Below are 18,142 nucleotides of genomic sequence, written 5' to 3'. Positions count from 1 at the left end.
ATTTGGTTTGGAACGCATAATCCGCCGTATATATTTTCTTCAGTAGGTTTAAATGCTCTAAATAATGTATAATATCTATTATTATTAAAATTGTCAATGTCTTTGGCAAAAGTCTTGCATGTATCACAGGAATGTTTTTTCAAACTCTTTGACATAAGATAACCACAAATATAATAAAATGCATTATCTTCTACAACGTCTTTTTGTCGATAATCATGGTCATCAATTTGAATAGATGTATTCTTTTGCAGTGATGTATTTTGTACAAAAGATTTGTGTTCAAATTGTGCTATTCTAGTCATCATGTCTGTTTGCAATTCCTCAATATCTAAGGTACAATTTCCTGTCTGAACTGAACAATGATTGGTAGCAAATGATTTTCTAAAAGAGTAATAAAATTGCACTGGAGTTGGGTTGAATGCATTGCCTGATAAATTCCTAATATCTCCAAATGTATGTTCGAGTATATCTTGGTTGATACGCCTCATTAATAAAAATTTAAATTCTGAACGAATTTCCTGTAAGTATTCCCACATTTTATTTAAGCTATTTATGTTTTGATTCCAGTATCTAAATACATTAACTTTTTTTGTAATATCTTTGCCATCTTTTGTAAAAACTTTGAGGCTGCTGAAGTATGTTTGTAATGATTTTAACAATTCTACTTGTTCTTCTGAAGCTACAAACGCGTTTCTGCTTGGTTTCTTTCCATTAATACATGATGAATTAAAAATATCAAAAGCAGCATCTAATTTTTCAACATATTCTGATGTATCTTTAGCAGATGCCGGTAAATGTCCAAGTGAAATCATTGAATTAATAGCAGAAGCTACAGAAAAACTTAAGGTTTGAGCAGCATATTTTACTTTCATCCGCTGAAAATTATTGGGATAAATGTGTGTGTCCTGAGCCAGTTTAGGTACTAACCTGTTTATGTTTTCTTTATCTATTTCAAATAATTTTTCTATGTATTGCCATGACATAATTTTATCTCCTGATTTAATAACGTTAGTTAATAAATTATTTCTAGCTGCTTTAATAAGATGTGGTGGATCAAAGAAGTAAAATATTTGTTGCTCATTAACGATATAGTAAGGACTTTCTTCAGTTACACCCAATTTTTTAGCTGTCTTTTGATAATCTGTTCCCATATCTGTGACTTCCGCAATAACTCTTAAATTTATGTTTTGAAGCTTTGTAACACATTCTATAATAATAATTCGTAATTCATCAGCATTCATAGCTGAATGAAGAAAAAAATAACCAAGTGGTTGCTTAAATTTATTTGTCAAACCTCTAACCATGATTATCGCTGCATTGCATGCTGTTAAGAAACTTTTAGTACAACCTGTATCATGAAATCCAATTACCATATCTCTATTAATCATATAAAATAAACTTGCTTTTAATGACATCGTATCAATGCTTATGCAACAATACTTATCTAATGAATGTAAATTTTCAGTTTTAATCCTAAGTCTTTCAAATATAACATCTTGTAATCCTGGGGAAATTATAAGTCCTTCTATTGTGCGTTCAAGTGTTCTTTTTGACGGTAAAATAAAAGTTTTGCTTAATAATCTATACGCTTTGGGCCCTTTAAAATATAAATTTAAACAGAACATTTTAAAATCTTTTGTATATCTATTACCATTTTTCTTTTTATGTAGAATATCTGCTTGAGTTTTCATGAAATCAGCTATCGATTCTGGATAAAATTTGTAAAGAAGTTTTTGGAAATCGTTGAAAGTAATGTCTTCTATATTCTTTTCTTTCTTATTATATTTCAGTTTTGCACGTTTTGCTCTTTTTTCTGCAGCATCATATTTTCTTCTAAGAGCTACCTTCCTTGGGCTAGAGTTCGATAATTTTAATTCCGTCTGAGTAGTTTTATCATTTTTAGATGTTCGATGATCATTATTTGACATATTAACATTTTCAGTTGAATTTGTGCTCACAACAACATCTAAAATTACAAATAAAAATAAAACATCTTCGAAATAAATCTAATAAAATTTAAATTAATCAAATTTTTTTAAATTGTTTTTTTGATTGTAATATTCTACCTGTCAAATTGGTTGTTGAACACATGGCCACAGCACTAAACATATCTGTTTCTATATCTCCTGTAGAATTTTTAGTTGAAGTTTCTATTAAAATATTTTCTAAAATTTAGTAATAATAATACATTAAATAAACAACAAACAAATGTAAATGTAATAATATACTTAATAATAGAAAATATATTTACTATTGGTTTCACTCTGTATAGTAGTATCTTTTTTATTAGTAATAATAACTGCACTCGGAATTGCATGTGGCTGAAGTCGATTTTTTAAATCATTTAAAAACATATGAGAAGCAAAATGTTTTGAGCAAACTCTATAATTATTGTATAGTTTTTTTGGTGAGATATTCTTCTTTATACCACATGCTTGTAACCACAATTTGGCTCTGAAATATAGTATATTACTGTAATTTTAGAAATAATTAAATATTTATACGTACGTATGAAAAATTGTCGTGAATAATTTACTTTTCTGGATGAGATGGAAAACGAAAAAAGCTTAAATGACGATTTGCACCCGAGTTTTCATTGCAATCATTCATTGCACACATAAAACCACCAACAATTACGCGTTTCGTTTTACATAAAATTTTTATAAATCTTTTTAAAACTGAAAATTATCAGTCTTTTATTAATAGAATTGAAATTAATACTTATGTCTATGTTTGATAAACATAACCACATTACTGTGTTGCTCAACTTACGCCATGTTGTCAGTAGTAATGCAACGCATGCGCTGTGATATTTCTTCGACACTATTTCTATCAAGTGACGCTATTGGTTATACATATACTGTGGTACTATTAAATGATGGGTATCAGGTTACACAAAATGGAGGGGAGGGATATTAGTTTACAAGAGTTTGGAGGGGACCACATATTTTACGGATTACGTCATTGCTTTTCTTAAAATCTGCAGATGCCATTTTGTGCTGTCAGCATTTTGAGCGCCATTTTGCGTTGTTATAAGCATGGTGTCATCACTATTTTTAGCAACAGCCACGTCAGCAGTTTGGACACCATTGTTGCTAGATTTCTTTATATTTAATCAGCACTTTTAGAGCACCCTCCTCGCAACTCCGCCACTAGGGTTTGGGGGGGCTTCATGCTTCTTCCCCCTCGGCGGCGCCGAGGAGAGCGAAGGGTCCATTGGTCCCCTTGCCCTCTCCCCGCTCGCGACTCACTCCTTTTCTCGCGGGCGGGCGAGCAAGAAAACCGTCTCCGCCCTGCCCGCGCCGTGACGATCAGTAATCGCCCCTTCCTTTTTTGCTGTGGGGGGAGTGCTGGCCGGTCTATCGGCCTCCCCCCACTTCCTCCAGTATGGGAACGGTGAGAAGGCGTAGATCCGCCTTTCTTCCCCTATTTTCTTCATCCTTCTCCAGGGGGGGGGGGGCGCTGACCCCCCCTCCATCTCCATAGACAAAGGGCTCGGGGGGCATCCCACTTCTCCGAGGTCATTTTCCTCTGTGATGCGTATTTTTCAAATTATCCAGCCGTCCCGGAACTTTTGACACACGCTGTATATATTGTTTAATTTTAACAGTTTTTATTGGACTGTACTTTAGACAATATTATATTTCGTCATTTCTCTCTGTTATAAGACATAATGTTTTTTTTCTACTGTAACAGAAATAAGGCATAAAATAAGGCTAATTTTAAATATTTAAGAAAAGCATATATTGAAACAGATTATTGCAAGTCGCAAAATTAATGTTGTTTCTTTTATCAAGATTTTTTTACAAATGATAGACACAAGAAATTAAAAATATCTTTATATTTCATGCTTTAGAAATAAAAAATGTGGCATATCATATACATTTCTTGTAAAAACAGTATACAAAACGGTGTTAATTTCTTATATATATATTTTTTATATAAATATAGATAATATGGAGTACATAATATACATAATATATATATAAAGCACATGACGTGAAAGCACATGATGTAAAAGTATTTTACAATAAAGAATAAGATAAGCCAGAGGCGATCTAACGTGTGCTGGTGATGTAGAAATAGAAAAGCCAGAGGCGATCTAACGTATCCTGGCGACGTAGAATTAGAAAAACCAGAGGCGGGCTATCATGGACTGGTGATGTAGAAATTGAAAAGCCAGAGGCGATCTAACGTTTGCTGGTGATGTAGAATTAGAAAAGCCAGAGGCGATCTACGTGTGCTGGCGATGTAGAAATAGAAAAGCCAGAGGCGATCTAGCATATCCTGGCGATGTAGAATTAGAAAAGCCAGAGGCGATATAACGTGTGCTGGCGATGTAGAAATAGAAAAGCCAGAGGCGATCTAACATATCCTGGCGACGTAGAATTAAAAAAGTCAGAGGCGGTCTACCGTGAGTTGACAATTTTTAATAAATATAGTCAGAGGCGATCTAACGTCAGCTGACAGTTTAGAAAAAAGAGAGCCAAAGACGATTTATTTGAGAGCTGGCAAATTGTAAAAAATATTGTCAGAGGCGATCTACCGTGAGCTGACAATTTTTAATAAATATAGTCGGAGGTGATCTAACGTCAGCTGACTGTTTAGAAAAAAGAGAGCCAAAGACGATTTAATCGTGAGCTGGCAAATTGTAAGAAATATTGTCACAGGCGATCTATCGTGAGTTTGTATTTTAAGAAATACGTATTTCTTTTAGTTAGTAATTTACTATATGTGTGGTTTGTTAATGTTTTATCGAATAATTTATAAAGTCATTTCACCTTTTTTCACGCAATTGAAACTTTACCGTATGCCTGTATGATGTACATACAAGACGAAATAGACTTGTACAAGGTGTCTAATAGATATAAATTAGATATGATAAGATATTTTATTTGAAAAATGTATATATAATACTATATATCTAATTGGAAAAAAATATTATATGCTTTCCCTATCTTTATTCTTATGTAATTAATACAAAATAAATAAATAACTTAATTAATTATTCAATACATACATATACATATTAAATATAGTTATCTTTATTTTATATTTTATATAATGACTGAAATGATATATACTCTCATTATTTCAATCATTATCATATAAAATACAAAATAAAGATAACTATTTATTCAATATATGTGTATATGTATACAGGGTGATTCAAAATAACCGTATGTCCTTAAAGGGACATATTCCTGAGCATATTCTGAGACAACTTTTCCTTTTGCAAAAGTTTGTGCGGAGCTTAATTTTCAAATTATAAAAGAAAATAGTTCGTGAGTCGAGTACAAGAAACAAGCAGGGGCGGCGCAACTCACCGTTACACGCGGGTGTTTACGTGAAGCGCCCGCTACGATCAGCTGACACTCACGATACACAAATACGTATACGCACCTCTCTCTCTCTCTTTTTCTCTCTCTCTCTCTCTCTTTCTCTCCCGCGATGAGACAGATCCATATCGAGAAAAAGTTTTTCCTCTCGTTCACGTTTCACGTTTCAAAACACAACACATTTACACACTCTGTTCACTCACTTCATTGATAAAACGAGGAATTTATTTAATGATCACTCGGCGCGTGAGAATTACTCGAAGAAAGAAACACGTGTTTTCGGCGGACACACAATACGTGTTTACTCGACGGTAGCAAGCAGTCGACTGATTTCATTGGTTATGTGTTGTAACATAACATGGTGTGTCGAATGTGAACGTACGATGGCTTGAAGTCTCAGAACGCGCACAATTAAAAAATTAAAATATTAATTAATGTAATTTATATTAACATAATTGATTGAAAAATATTGCAAAAACGCAAGTTATTTATTACTTATTAAAAATCGAAACAAATCAATTTTCTTAAGTATTTTATTTAATTTTGGTTTTTAATAATTTGCAAACTGAGAGAATATTTCTTGAAATGAAATATTTGGTTGCCCTGAAAAGGGCAGATTATTTTTTTCTCTTGGAAGAGCTTTCTTTATAAAAGGTGTTCAAAGTGACCACCATCCATTGTAACACAAGCTCTCATGCGTCTCAATAAATTTGTTTGAGTCTTTTCCAGAATATCACTATCGATGGACCAAATGGCATAATGGAGTTTGTTATTTAAATCTTCGACATCTTCGGGAAACTTTCTGTAAATTATTTCTTTACAATGTTCCCACAAGAAAAAATCCAATGGATTAAGGTCCGGGGATCTTGCGGGCCAAGATATTGGGCCATACCGGCCCATCCAACGTCCAGGAAATTGCTCGTTCAAGTAATTCGTAACGACTCTGGCATTGTGTGGTCCAGCACCGTCTTGTTGGAATATGATTTTATTCCTATCTGCTAATAGAACTTCTTCCAAAAAATCTGGAATATTTTCTGCCAAAAATTCTTCATACAATGCGCCATTTAAGATATCTGGCAGAATAATTGGACCAAGTATGTTCGTGCCCATTATTCCTGCCCAGACGTTGATTTTCCATCGGACTTGAAAATTTCGGAGTCGAGTGACTCGAGGATTTTTATCGCTCCATACATGCATGTTGTGAGAATTAAAAATTCCTTCTCGTGTGAATAGCGATTCATCGCTAAATATCACACGAGAAGGAAATTATGGATCTCGTCTACTCTTCTCAAAAAATTCTCACAAACATCTTCCTTCGAGGATAGTCTTCTTCTCGTAAATTTTGCACGCGGCAATAATGATAAGCGTGCAATTTTTCTTTTTTTATTATCTTCTGTACTGTGGAGTAAGACAGATCGTGTTCTCGAGCAATGACCCGAATACTAGTTTCAGGCCCTTGTTCGACAGCATGAAGAATTGTCTCCACATTTCGCACGTTTCTTGCGTTGCGTTCTCTACCGCAGTCTTTTTTATTCAATAAGACGCTTCCACTCTCGTACAATCGTTGAGCTGCCCTAAGTATGACGTTGGCCGACGGATATTTTGCTCGATTTGGGTATAATTCTTCATATCGTCTTGCAGCAACGTAATGCTGTCTCTGGCACTCACCAAGTGCCATCAGCATGTCATAATATTCTTCGTTTGTGTATGCCATATCGTTCTGATAATGCTTCTAGTAATCGAAGGATTATTGAGTATAAAATCGATCGCTTAATCCAATTTATACGATCTTTGCGGGGGGCGATGTCGCCCCACCGTCCCCTTCCCGGCGAATCGCGTGTCGCGACCCGTGACATGCGACCTATGACGTTTTCTATTTGACGAGCGGGGCGCGGTGGGAGGACGTCGCCCCCCGCGAAGATCGTATAAATAGGATTAAGCGATCGATTTTTCACTCAATAATCCTTCGATTACTAGAAGCATTATCAGAACGATATGGCATACACAAACGAAGAATATTATGACATGCTGATGGCACTTGGTGAGTGCCAGGGATAGCATTACGTTGCTGCAAGACAATAGCAAGAATTATACCCAAATCGAGCAAAACATCCGTCGGCCAACGTCATACTTAGGGCAGCTCAACGATTGTACGAGAGTGGAAGCGTCTTATTGAATAAAAAAGACTGCGGTACGCAACGCAAGAAACGTGCGAAATGTGGAGACAATTCTTCGTGCTGTCGAACAAGAGCCTGAAACTAGTATTCGGGTCATTGCTCGAGAACACGATCTGTCTTACTCCACAGTACAGAGGATTATGAAAGAAGAAAAATTGCACGCTTATCATTATTGCCGCGTGCAAAATTTACGAGAAGAAGACTATCCTCGAAGGAAGACGTTTTGTGAGAATTTTTTGAGAAGAGTAGACGGAGATCCATAATTTCCTTCTCATGTGATATTTAGCGATGAATCGCTATTCACACGAGAAGGAATTTTTAATTCTCACAACATGCATGTATGGAGCGATGAGAATCCTCGAGTCACTCGACTCCGAAATTTTCAAGTCCGATGGAAAATCAACGTCTGGGTAGGGATAATGGGCACGAACATACTTGGTCCAATTATTCTGCCAGATATCTTAAATGGCGCATTGTATGAAGAATTTTTGGCAGAAAATATCCCAGATTTTTTGGAAGAAGTTCCATTAGCAGATAGGAATAAAATCATATTCGACAAGACGGTGCTGGACCACACAATGCCAGAGTCGTTACGATTTACTTGAACGAGCAATTTTCTGGACGTTGGATGGGCCGGTATGGCCCAATATCTTGGCCCGCAAGATCCCCGGACCTTAATCCATTGGATTTTTTCTTGTGGGGACATTGTAAAGAAATAATTTACAGAAAGCTTCCCGAAGATGTCGAAGATTTAAATAACAAACTCCATTATGCCATTTGGTCCATCGATAGTAATATTCTGGAAAAGACTCAAACAAATTTATTGAGACGCATGAGAGCTTGTGTTACAATGGACGGTGGTCACTTTGAACACCTTTTATAAAGAAAGCTCTTCCAAGAGAAAAAAATAATCTGCCCTTTTCAGGGCAACCAAATATTTAATTTCAAGGAATATTCTCTCAAAGTTTGCAAATGATTCAAAACCAAAATTAAATAAAATACTTAAGAAAATTGATTTGTTTCGATTTTTAATAAGTAATGAATAACTTGCGTTTTTGCAATATTTTTCAATCAATTATGTTAATATAAATTACATTAATTAATATTTTAATTTTTTAATTGCGCGCGTTCTGAGGCTTCAAGCCATCGTACGTTCACATTCGACACACCATGTTATGTTACAACACATAACCAATGAAATCAGTCGACTGCTTGCTACCGTCGAGTAAACACGTATTGTGTGTCCGCCGAAAACACGTGTTTCTTTCTTCGAGTAATTCTCACGCGCCGAGTGATCATTAAATAAATTCCTCGTTTTATCAATGAAGTGAGTGAACAGAGTGTGTAAATGTGTTGTGTTTTGAAACGTGAAACGTGAACGAGAGGAAAAATTTTTTCTCGATATGGATCTGTCTCATCGCGGGAGAGAGAGAGAGAGAGAGAGAGAGAGAGAAAGAGAGAGAGAAAGAGAGAGAAAGAGAGAGAGAGAGAGAGAAAGAGAGAGAGAGAGAGAGAGAAAGAGAGAGAGAGAGAGGTGCGTATACGTATTTGTGTATCGTGAGTGTCAGCTGATCGTAGCGGGCGCTTCACGTAAACACCCGCGTGTAACGGTGAGTTGCGCCGCCCCTGCTTGTTTCTTGTACTCGACTCACGATACGTTAACTATTTTCTTTTATAATTTGAAAATTAAGCTCCGCACAAACTTTTGCAAAAGGAAAAGTTGTCTCAGAATATGCTCAGGAATATGTCCCTCTAAGGACATACGGTTATTTTGAATCACCCTGTATATTAATTAATTGATTAATTAGTTATTTTGTATTTACTACATAAAAATAAAAATAAGAAAAGTATATGACATTTTTTTTCAGTGATATATATATAGTATTGTAACGTATTTTTAACGCACGGTGTCATTCGCAGAGACACGCGCGATTTCGCAGAACCTGTGTAATTTTCTCCGAATCCTTTAATTTGTAAATCTGGTCTTTGTCTCTTTGTGCGTATCGTTTGACATAAAGATTCCGATATTAAAGCTGAAATTGGATCCTTGATCCAATAGCGCACGAACCTTAAAGCATCTGCCTTCAGCGGTGTGAATGTCGACCCACGCGGTCGCGAGAAGAACGGTCGGAGTCGTAACGTTAGGCGGCTTAATTGTTTGAACGCTGGCTACGGCAGCGTTATCGGAAACGCCCAAAGTAACGGAGTTCGCATTCGCTTTTACACTCGTCTCAATTGCTTCCGATTTTTTATTAACTTTCGACGAGTTATAATTATCGGAATGTAATAGCGTATGATGAGAACGACTACAGTGGGTGCATCGATGTTTGCTCGAGCATTTCGGCGAAATATGTCCCGAGCGTAGACAATTAAAACATACTTTGTTTTTTCGAACGAGCTCATTTCGTTGCTCAACTGATTTTCGGCGAAAATCCTCGCATTTTGTTACGAAATGATTGCCCGAGCAGCATAGACATTTGACGGCGGAAACATTATGCATTGATGAACGCGGCTTGTCTTGCTTTGGATTAATACTTTCCCTTGAAATTTCCGCGAAGTCAGACAATCCGCGGATGCGAGTTGTAAGGAATTCATGAATATCTTTGTATGACGGAATTGAATTTATCGAGGAACACTTCAAGTTCCACTCGCTTCTCGTTTTTTGACTGAATTTCTGCGAGATAACATACACGAGCATATCATTCCACTGAACTACCGGTCGATTTAAATTCGTCAGTGCGGCCAGCGATGCAGCCACTGTGTCGCGCAGTTTTCTCAATTCGACCACACTCTCATGTTTCATGATGGGCATGCTCATGAAAGCATGCAAGTGAGCATGAATCAAAGTTACTTTATTGTCGTATTCTTCAAGTAAAAGTTGCCATGCCGATTCGTAATTTGCTTCCGAAATCTTTAAGTTATTTATTATTAATGCAGCGTCTCCGATGACACTTGTTCTCAAATAATGGAACTTTTGTGTGTTAGTAAGCGCATAATTATTAGCAACGAGCGACTCGAATGTGTTCTTGAAGCTTTCCCATTCGGAAAACTTCCCCGAAAATTTTGGAAACGTAATACGCGGCAACTGAAAATTGTTATTACTACTATCGCAGAAGGAGGGGTCAGTACTACGATCGAGAGGAGGCGGTTGAACGACACTTAATTTACTTATCGTATCACGGAGCGTATCGGCTGCCTCGAGGTAGACCTCCTCAGCTCGCAGGAACTCTTCATCGACGAAGTAGGCCACCTTCGCCCTTTCCTCAGAAGTAGTAGATTGTAGTAGTTTGACGTGGAGCTCCCTGCACGATGCCCAGAGCGACGTCAGCTTGTCCAATCGGCCTTGGACTTTTGGCAGTGTCACATTGACCTTTGCCAACTTCTTGAAATTCGAGCACTCGTTTTAATTGAGAGGTCGTGTCTATTTGCGCGATTAACAAATCCTTCACAGTCGACATTTTTCAGTGCACTGGCACGCGTGCCGACGGAAATATTCGCAAACGATCTTCTATCGAACGCGAAGAGACTGTCTCGAATAAGACTACTGATTATGCTGGGCGTGAGCGCGCCGACGGCACGAGTTCACGGACGACCGTCCGTCGAACCGCGACGAAAATGTCTCAGGCAAGAATACTGATTATGCCGGGCGCGAGCGTCGCCGACGGCACGAGTTCGCGGACGACCTTATGTCAAAACGCGACGAAATGATCTCGGGCGAGACTACTGATTATGCCGGGCGTGAGCGTCGCCGACGGCACGAGTTCGCGGACGACCTTATGTCGAAACGCGACGAGAAAAAACAGAAAATCTGCTAAACTCGATACTTTACTGATTTCACTCGGCGTAGCACTCCGCGAATTATTACTATGTCGCGGATGTGACGCGAGATTATTGTTCGATTCACGTGTCGAATTGGTTTGATCGACGTGAATCGGAGTCTACCCGTTTATTTTCCTTGAGAGCTTAAGCGCGAACTCGACACTTAATTTATTCACTTGGTTCTTTATGCTCGCGCTAATTCTCTTTTCACTGTCCGCGCGAGAGTCACACGACAATCCCTTCCACCTTTTTTCCGTATCGTCTTCGCTATCTTCTTGATCCGGCTCGAAAGACCATTTTTACTTCTGTACGAGAACCTTCGATATATATATTTTTTTTTCTTCGCGCAGAGGTAAAATTCTTTATTTTATTTTGCCGGTTCGTCGATCTCGAAGGAGGCTGGATCCAGTTGGAAATAAAGGCATAGAAATTGATTTGTCCAATATTCTCTTTATTTCTTGACACACGAGAACAGGAATCGAAACGCGTGCTTTCGCTCTCTCGCGATTAATCGTCGCGCTATACACTCTCCTTTTGTCTTTCGCTAATATACGGAGTCGTCTTATCGGATCGGACTCTTCGGGTAGACTCCTGCTCCGATCTCGAGAATTCGGTAGCTGCGGCGGCGATCGATCATCCGATCGACGCGTGGCACGAGAGGCGAAATCGGATTTGCTCGCGATTGTCCTATCACGCTCCGGAATTCGAGACAAAGCCGAGTTTTTGTCGACTTCTCGCTCGCGGAATTGAAAACAAGCGAAATAATATTTTGACTCTGAATATTCGATGGGTCAAATTGACCTGCGCTTCTTAAATTTGAAAAATACGTTATAATTTTAAACAATATGTATATTTTTCATTCATTATTTTGTCATATTTGTTCATATTTATTTGACACCTTGTATACGCCTATGTCTTCTCGGACATTATATTGCAGCCTTGCGACGAAATTTCAGTCGAGAAAACAAGCGCAATCATCGTTTGTTTACAATTTATCCGATCACACATACACAGACCACACGTCAGTGTAGTGAGTTACCACTACAAACAATTGCGTACACACGGCGTAGCCTACGGACCTACGCGGCGTAGGTACGTAGGCTACGCCGATAATGTCATTTCATTTTTAGTACCATCGAAATGATGGCGCTTTCGCGTCGGAGTTTGGCTGCCACTCCAACTTCTTCTTAAGACCCTCTCGGCCCAAATTGTAGAGAGGGGGGGGGGAGGTGGCGTTGACGGTGTCGCTAAATATAGTCAACGCCTTTAACTCCCTCCCTGGGACCACGTAGGGGAGGCCCTGGAATACCATGACTTCCCCCCGTACTTAAAGGAAGGAACAGACCCCTGCAGTACATCGGCCTTCTGCTTACACGCTCCAGTTGATCAGTAAACTGCGTGTAAGCAGAAGGTCGATGTACTGCGGGGTTCCGCAGTGGTCTGTTTTGGGCCCCTTACTGTGGAACCTCGCGTACGATCGAGTGCTTCGCATGGCGCTCCCCTCAGGCAGTCGTCTGCTATGTTACGCAGACGACACACTAGTAGTGGTCCGAGAGGAGAGATTGGAAGGAGGCGAAGGACGAGGCCAACACCGCAGTCCTCGCCGTTGTGCGCTCCATTCGTGCCATGGGACTAGAGGTCGCCCCCTAGAAAACGGAGACTATATTCTTTTATGACAAGGCTGAGGGGGGTCTCCACCCACCCAAATGTGGGTGAGAGAGGTCCCTGTCCGGTTGGGTCCCCATATGAAATACCTGGGGCTCACCCTGGATGGGCTCTGGGAGTTCAAAGAGCATTTTGCTTGGATAACTCCCAGAACGAACAGGATGGCAGCAGCGTTAGGCCGTCTCCTGCCCAATGTGAGTGGTCCAGACGTCAAAGTTAGACGTCTTTATGCCAACGTCGTGCAGTCGGTGCTCCTATATGGAGCACCGATATGGGCCGGGGCGGTTAGTTCCAGTCGGCAGCTGAAGGCGATGCTCCATGGCCAACAGCGCCGGCTGGCTATCCGCCAGTGCTGCAAGATCGAGCATCCTGCAACAGAGCAACATGAGGGGAACGGCCCCCACCATGCGGGCACTACACAAGCGAGAACCGCACGTCACGCATCCGTGTGCGCACGCGTCAGCGTAGCATGCTATATTTTGTCACTTCCCCAGCTCGCGAAAAATGCTACGTACGAAAAATGCTAAGAAGCCAAGCGTTTTTAATCGAGTAAGGCGAATCGCTTGAATAATAAAGATTCCGTCTTCTAGACCTGTATCTTGCAACTTGTTTTTTTTCTTTTTTCGCATTTCTTTCTAACGCACAATCTAATGCACAATCGAGTAAATAATTAAATAAATTTTTTTTCTAAACAGTATTATTTTATATTTATTAAAAATATACGCATAAGTTAAATTATTAACTGTTGAAAAAGATATTAATTTGCTATGACTTGTCAATAGAAAAATAAAATATAATTTTACAATTTTTCAACAAAATGCAACTTTAACATATGCCAAGATTATTAATAAATATAAAATAATACTTTTTTGTCGAAAACATTATTAAATAATTTGATTGATTACTGTTAGAAACTCATGTGCAAAAAAAGTTGCAAGAAGCAATTTCCAAACACAATATCTTCAACATTTTAGCTAATCGCTTTACCCGTTTAGCCACGCTTGCTACTTGACATTTTCCTCTTTAAACTTAAAAGAAAGATATATTAATAATTTATTAGTAATTAATAGTGGCCTTCCACGCCACCCATGAGGTGCCACTAATAGCGCGCTAGATTTTTTTAAAGTGGATCTTCGCCTGTAGCCCTATTATACCACATATTATTGCAAAATACCACAAAAAATATATTACTATGTAAATATTATGTATATTACAATATAAAAATTATATGTATATTATGAACATATACATATATATTAGTATCATATATTAGTATCATATTACATATACATATACATATACATATATATTAGTATCATATTCACGTATAAATAATAGATGTGTATGGTACGCGCGCGCGCACACACACGCACATATCTATTACTTATACTTGTGGTCTGACATATATAATGCCAGACATGAGGTTTAAATGTTTAAAATATCATGTCTGTAATAGACATAATTTCCTAAACATTTAAAAGTGCGGTCTGATATACATGATACCAGACATGATGTTTAAATGTTTAAAATATCATGTCTGTAACAGACATAATTTCCTAAACATTTAAAAGTGTGGTCTGACAAATAGAAATGCCAGACATAATGTTTAAATGTTTAAAATATCATGTCTGTAATAGACATGATTTCCTAAACATTTAAAAGTGTGGTCTGATATACATGATACCAGACATGATGTTTAAATGTTTAAAATATCATGTCTGTAACAGACATGATTTCCTAAACATTTAAAAGTGCGGTCTGATATACATGATACCAGACATGATGTTTAAATGTTTAAAATATCATGTCTGTAATAAACATGATTTCCTAAACATTTAAAAGTGCGGTCTGATATACATGATACCAGACATGATGTTTAAACATTTAAACATCATGTCTGTAATAGACATGATTTCCTAAACATTTAAAAGTGTGGTCTGATATACATGATACCAGACATGATGTTCAAATGTATAAGATATCATGCCTGATGTCACAGGCATGATATTCTATACATCTGAAAGTGAACAAAACAAATATTAGCAATGAGCAATGCAATAATAAATTTTATTTTAAACATTATTATTGCATATCATTAGACGAGGAGGGACCAGCAATTTCATTAATATCTGCAGCATATATTGTTAGACGACTTTTATCTTTTTTAGGACATGCAGAATACAATTTGTCCGCAGACATTAGAGACAAATGCTTTTCTTTAATTTCTATGTCTACAGCTGTTTCCCCTCTCGCTTTCAATACTGACTTAAGCACGCATGTAGCATTGACACTGACAGATGAAAGTGGATTTCGTTTTTTCGTTTTTATATCTGGCAGCAAGGAAAAGATTCTTTCTGAATCGGCATTAGAATTTGGTAGCGATCTTATAGCATTCAAAAAACACATTAAATTTGGATATTGATGAGTGTGTTGGAAAATTTGTTTCCACATGTCATCAAAATTCAACATTGATAGAATATCTTTTTCTGCTTCTGTAAAGCTTTGATGTAAAGCAAACCATTCTTTTCTTAAACCGTTTTCGTTAAACCCGTCAATAGTCTGAGCGACAAAAGAAACATCATTAAATGAAGTTTCTCTATTAATATCACGTAAAGCTGTGTCCGGTTCGAAAATTTTTAATTTTGATAAAAATTTGTCATTTATTGGTAATCTTTTACAAATTTCTTGGGCAGCAGTTATGTAAAATTGCAAACAGTTCTCTCGAACTATTGCAACTACGTTTGCGTGTCCCTCTGTTATCAACTCGTCAAGATATTTTTCACATTCATCTCCTAAATATACTTCGTTAAAAGATTTTTGATTTTCTTTGTTGGAAAATTCAAAATTATTACTTATATTTTGTAAAAGTTCTGACTTTAAGAAATGTTTACAAATAATGGTTAGGAACTGAAATGATTTCGGCTACAATAACTGTATTCTTGTTTCTAGAGCTTGGAAAAATGCATTAAAAGCATTAAAAAAATGTAAAATATGTTTTAAAAATAATAAATATGCTTTTATATCAAGTTTTTGCATTATAGATAATAAATTTTGTCCAGACTTTGTTCTTTCACTCATTACCATTTCTTTTAAAAAATGCTCGACAGTATCCCAATACTCTAGAAGTCTTTCAATACATGAATGCCGAGAAAGCCATCGTGTGTCGGACAACTTTAAAATTTTTTGGTTTGCTTCCTGAAAACATTCACAAAATTCTTCAAAAATAGCTGATCGTTTTGGACTACTGTTAATATAACTTGCTATTTTTTTTACCAATTCCTCGCAATAGTCTGGGATCTTACCACATGCAGTATGTGCAACAAGTGCAGCGGAATGACATGGGCATGAAAATGTTAACAAATTTTTACATTTTTTTTCAAGTTTTGTTTTAAATGATGAATATTTACCCGTCATGACGGACGCATTGTCGCATGACAAGGCAACAATATTTAAAAATAGAATTTGCAGTCTATACATTTCTCGTTTAAAAGCATCAAATAATTTTTCCGCACTGCTATTCCTTGCATCAATATCTATTAATTTGACTAATTGCGAGCGAATGTCTAATGTTGCAGGATCAACATACCGAACATGAAACGTTATCCATTTTTGATTAGAAATGTCAGACGTTTCATCTATAAAAATAGTAAATTTAGTATTTTGAATAATATCGACTACACGATCCGTTTCAACCGGACACAACACGTTCGAAATAATTTTTTTACATTTAGTCCGACTCATTTTCATGTTTTGCAATACGTCAGAATTTTTTCCTATTTGTTGGAAAAAAGTGAGAATGTCTGTCGCAGTTTGATGCAAAATGTTTTTCTCAGCGATGAAAGCAGCGTATCGAATTTCTGCAGCTTTCTTTCGCTTATCGAACGACAAAATTGATTCGTCCGGCATATTGACATCTTCGTCTGTATTTTTCGTTTCCATATTAACATTTTTGGTAATTGTTAAATGTACTACTGATTGTGCATGACGAGAAATACATGACATTTTAGCAGTTATATATATTTCACAAAACGAACAAAAACAATGTTTTATCGTGTGATACTTCGCGTAACCATGGTTGAAAGTACTCTATTTCTAACCATTGTGGTTGAAATTTTAATGTCTTAGAAATATTTTTTTCTACAGTAATATAATTATTATTTAATAACAAAGATGTGTCTTTTTTACTATTATTTTTGTGATACGTAGAATTTGCATGTCTAGAAATGCTCGTGTTGCAAGAAATATTTTTATCACATATAATGCAATGAAACAAACTGTCATCTAATGGTACTTTTTGTATCCAATATTTATATCTATCATCGCAAAGCCAAGCTTCTGAAAAGCTTTGCTTGCATTTCTTTTGTAATAAATCACACATTTTTATAGTGAATATAAAGCAAAACTACAGAAAAAAAAACGAAGATTCAAAGAAGAAAAAAAATAAGGAAAGAGAAGAAAAATTACGTAAATATACAGAAATGTTTGAAAAACTTACAGTCGAGACTGCCTAAGCTTTTTCAACGGAAAGAAATGAGCGGCATATAAAATATTACTATTAAAATTTGCCGTGCTCTTATATATACCACGCAATGCAGACGCGGTTTACGCGCAGAAACAATTGAGAATCGCAAAAATGCTGCGCATTTAGTTTTCCTTAGTTCCTTAGTTTTCCACAAATTGTGAAAAAAGCGGCGTTTGAAGAACGTGAACGCCGCTATTTTCACAATTCGTGGAAAACTAAGCGCAGATTGCCATGGAGAACGCTTCGTCCGATAAGTAATTAATATTATAAATTGTATTTTTGCTAAAATTAACGTTTTACGTTTTAAAAGTAACTACGTAAAGTTATTATTATAATTGTACACATAATATCTTTGAAAAAAAGAATATATATAAATATTTTTTTCTTTTTACAGAAAACGTAATGCAAGTAGAAGCTCCACATTTGCAGCAACTGCTGCTGCAAATGCAGCAGCAAATGCAGCTGCAACATGAGGAGGTTGTGAGGCTGCGCCTCCAAGTGGAGCAACAGCAGCAGCAGCAACAACAACAACAGCAGCAACAACAATAGCAGCAACAACAACAACAGCAGTAGTAACAACAACAACTGCAGCTGAAGCGGATGCCGGAGCAACCACAACA

General features: G+C 37.0%; 1 protein-coding gene across 1 annotated transcript; it reads right to left on the bottom strand.

The window, feature by feature from the left end:
* Positions 1–5,984: 5,984 nt before the first annotated feature.
* LOC137000708 (uncharacterized) lies at positions 5,985–6,449 on the bottom strand. The gene has a single exon (XM_067358049.1). The coding sequence runs from the start codon at positions 6,447–6,449 to the stop codon at positions 5,985–5,987; it is 465 nt and encodes a 154-aa protein (XP_067214150.1).
* Positions 6,450–18,142: the final 11,693 nt, after the last annotated feature.

This window comes from Linepithema humile, chromosome 6, assembly GCF_040581485.1.
Source record: "Linepithema humile isolate Giens D197 chromosome 6, Lhum_UNIL_v1.0, whole genome shotgun sequence".
NCBI classification, from domain to species: Eukaryota; Metazoa; Arthropoda; class Insecta; order Hymenoptera; family Formicidae; genus Linepithema; species Linepithema humile.
This window is presented reverse-complemented; position numbering and strand designations above follow the sequence as displayed.

Coding starts and splice junctions, on each gene's coding strand:
- LOC137000708 (XM_067358049.1), bottom strand. CDS start 6,449: ATGGGCACGAACATACTTGGTCCAATTATTCTGCCAGATATCTTAAAT.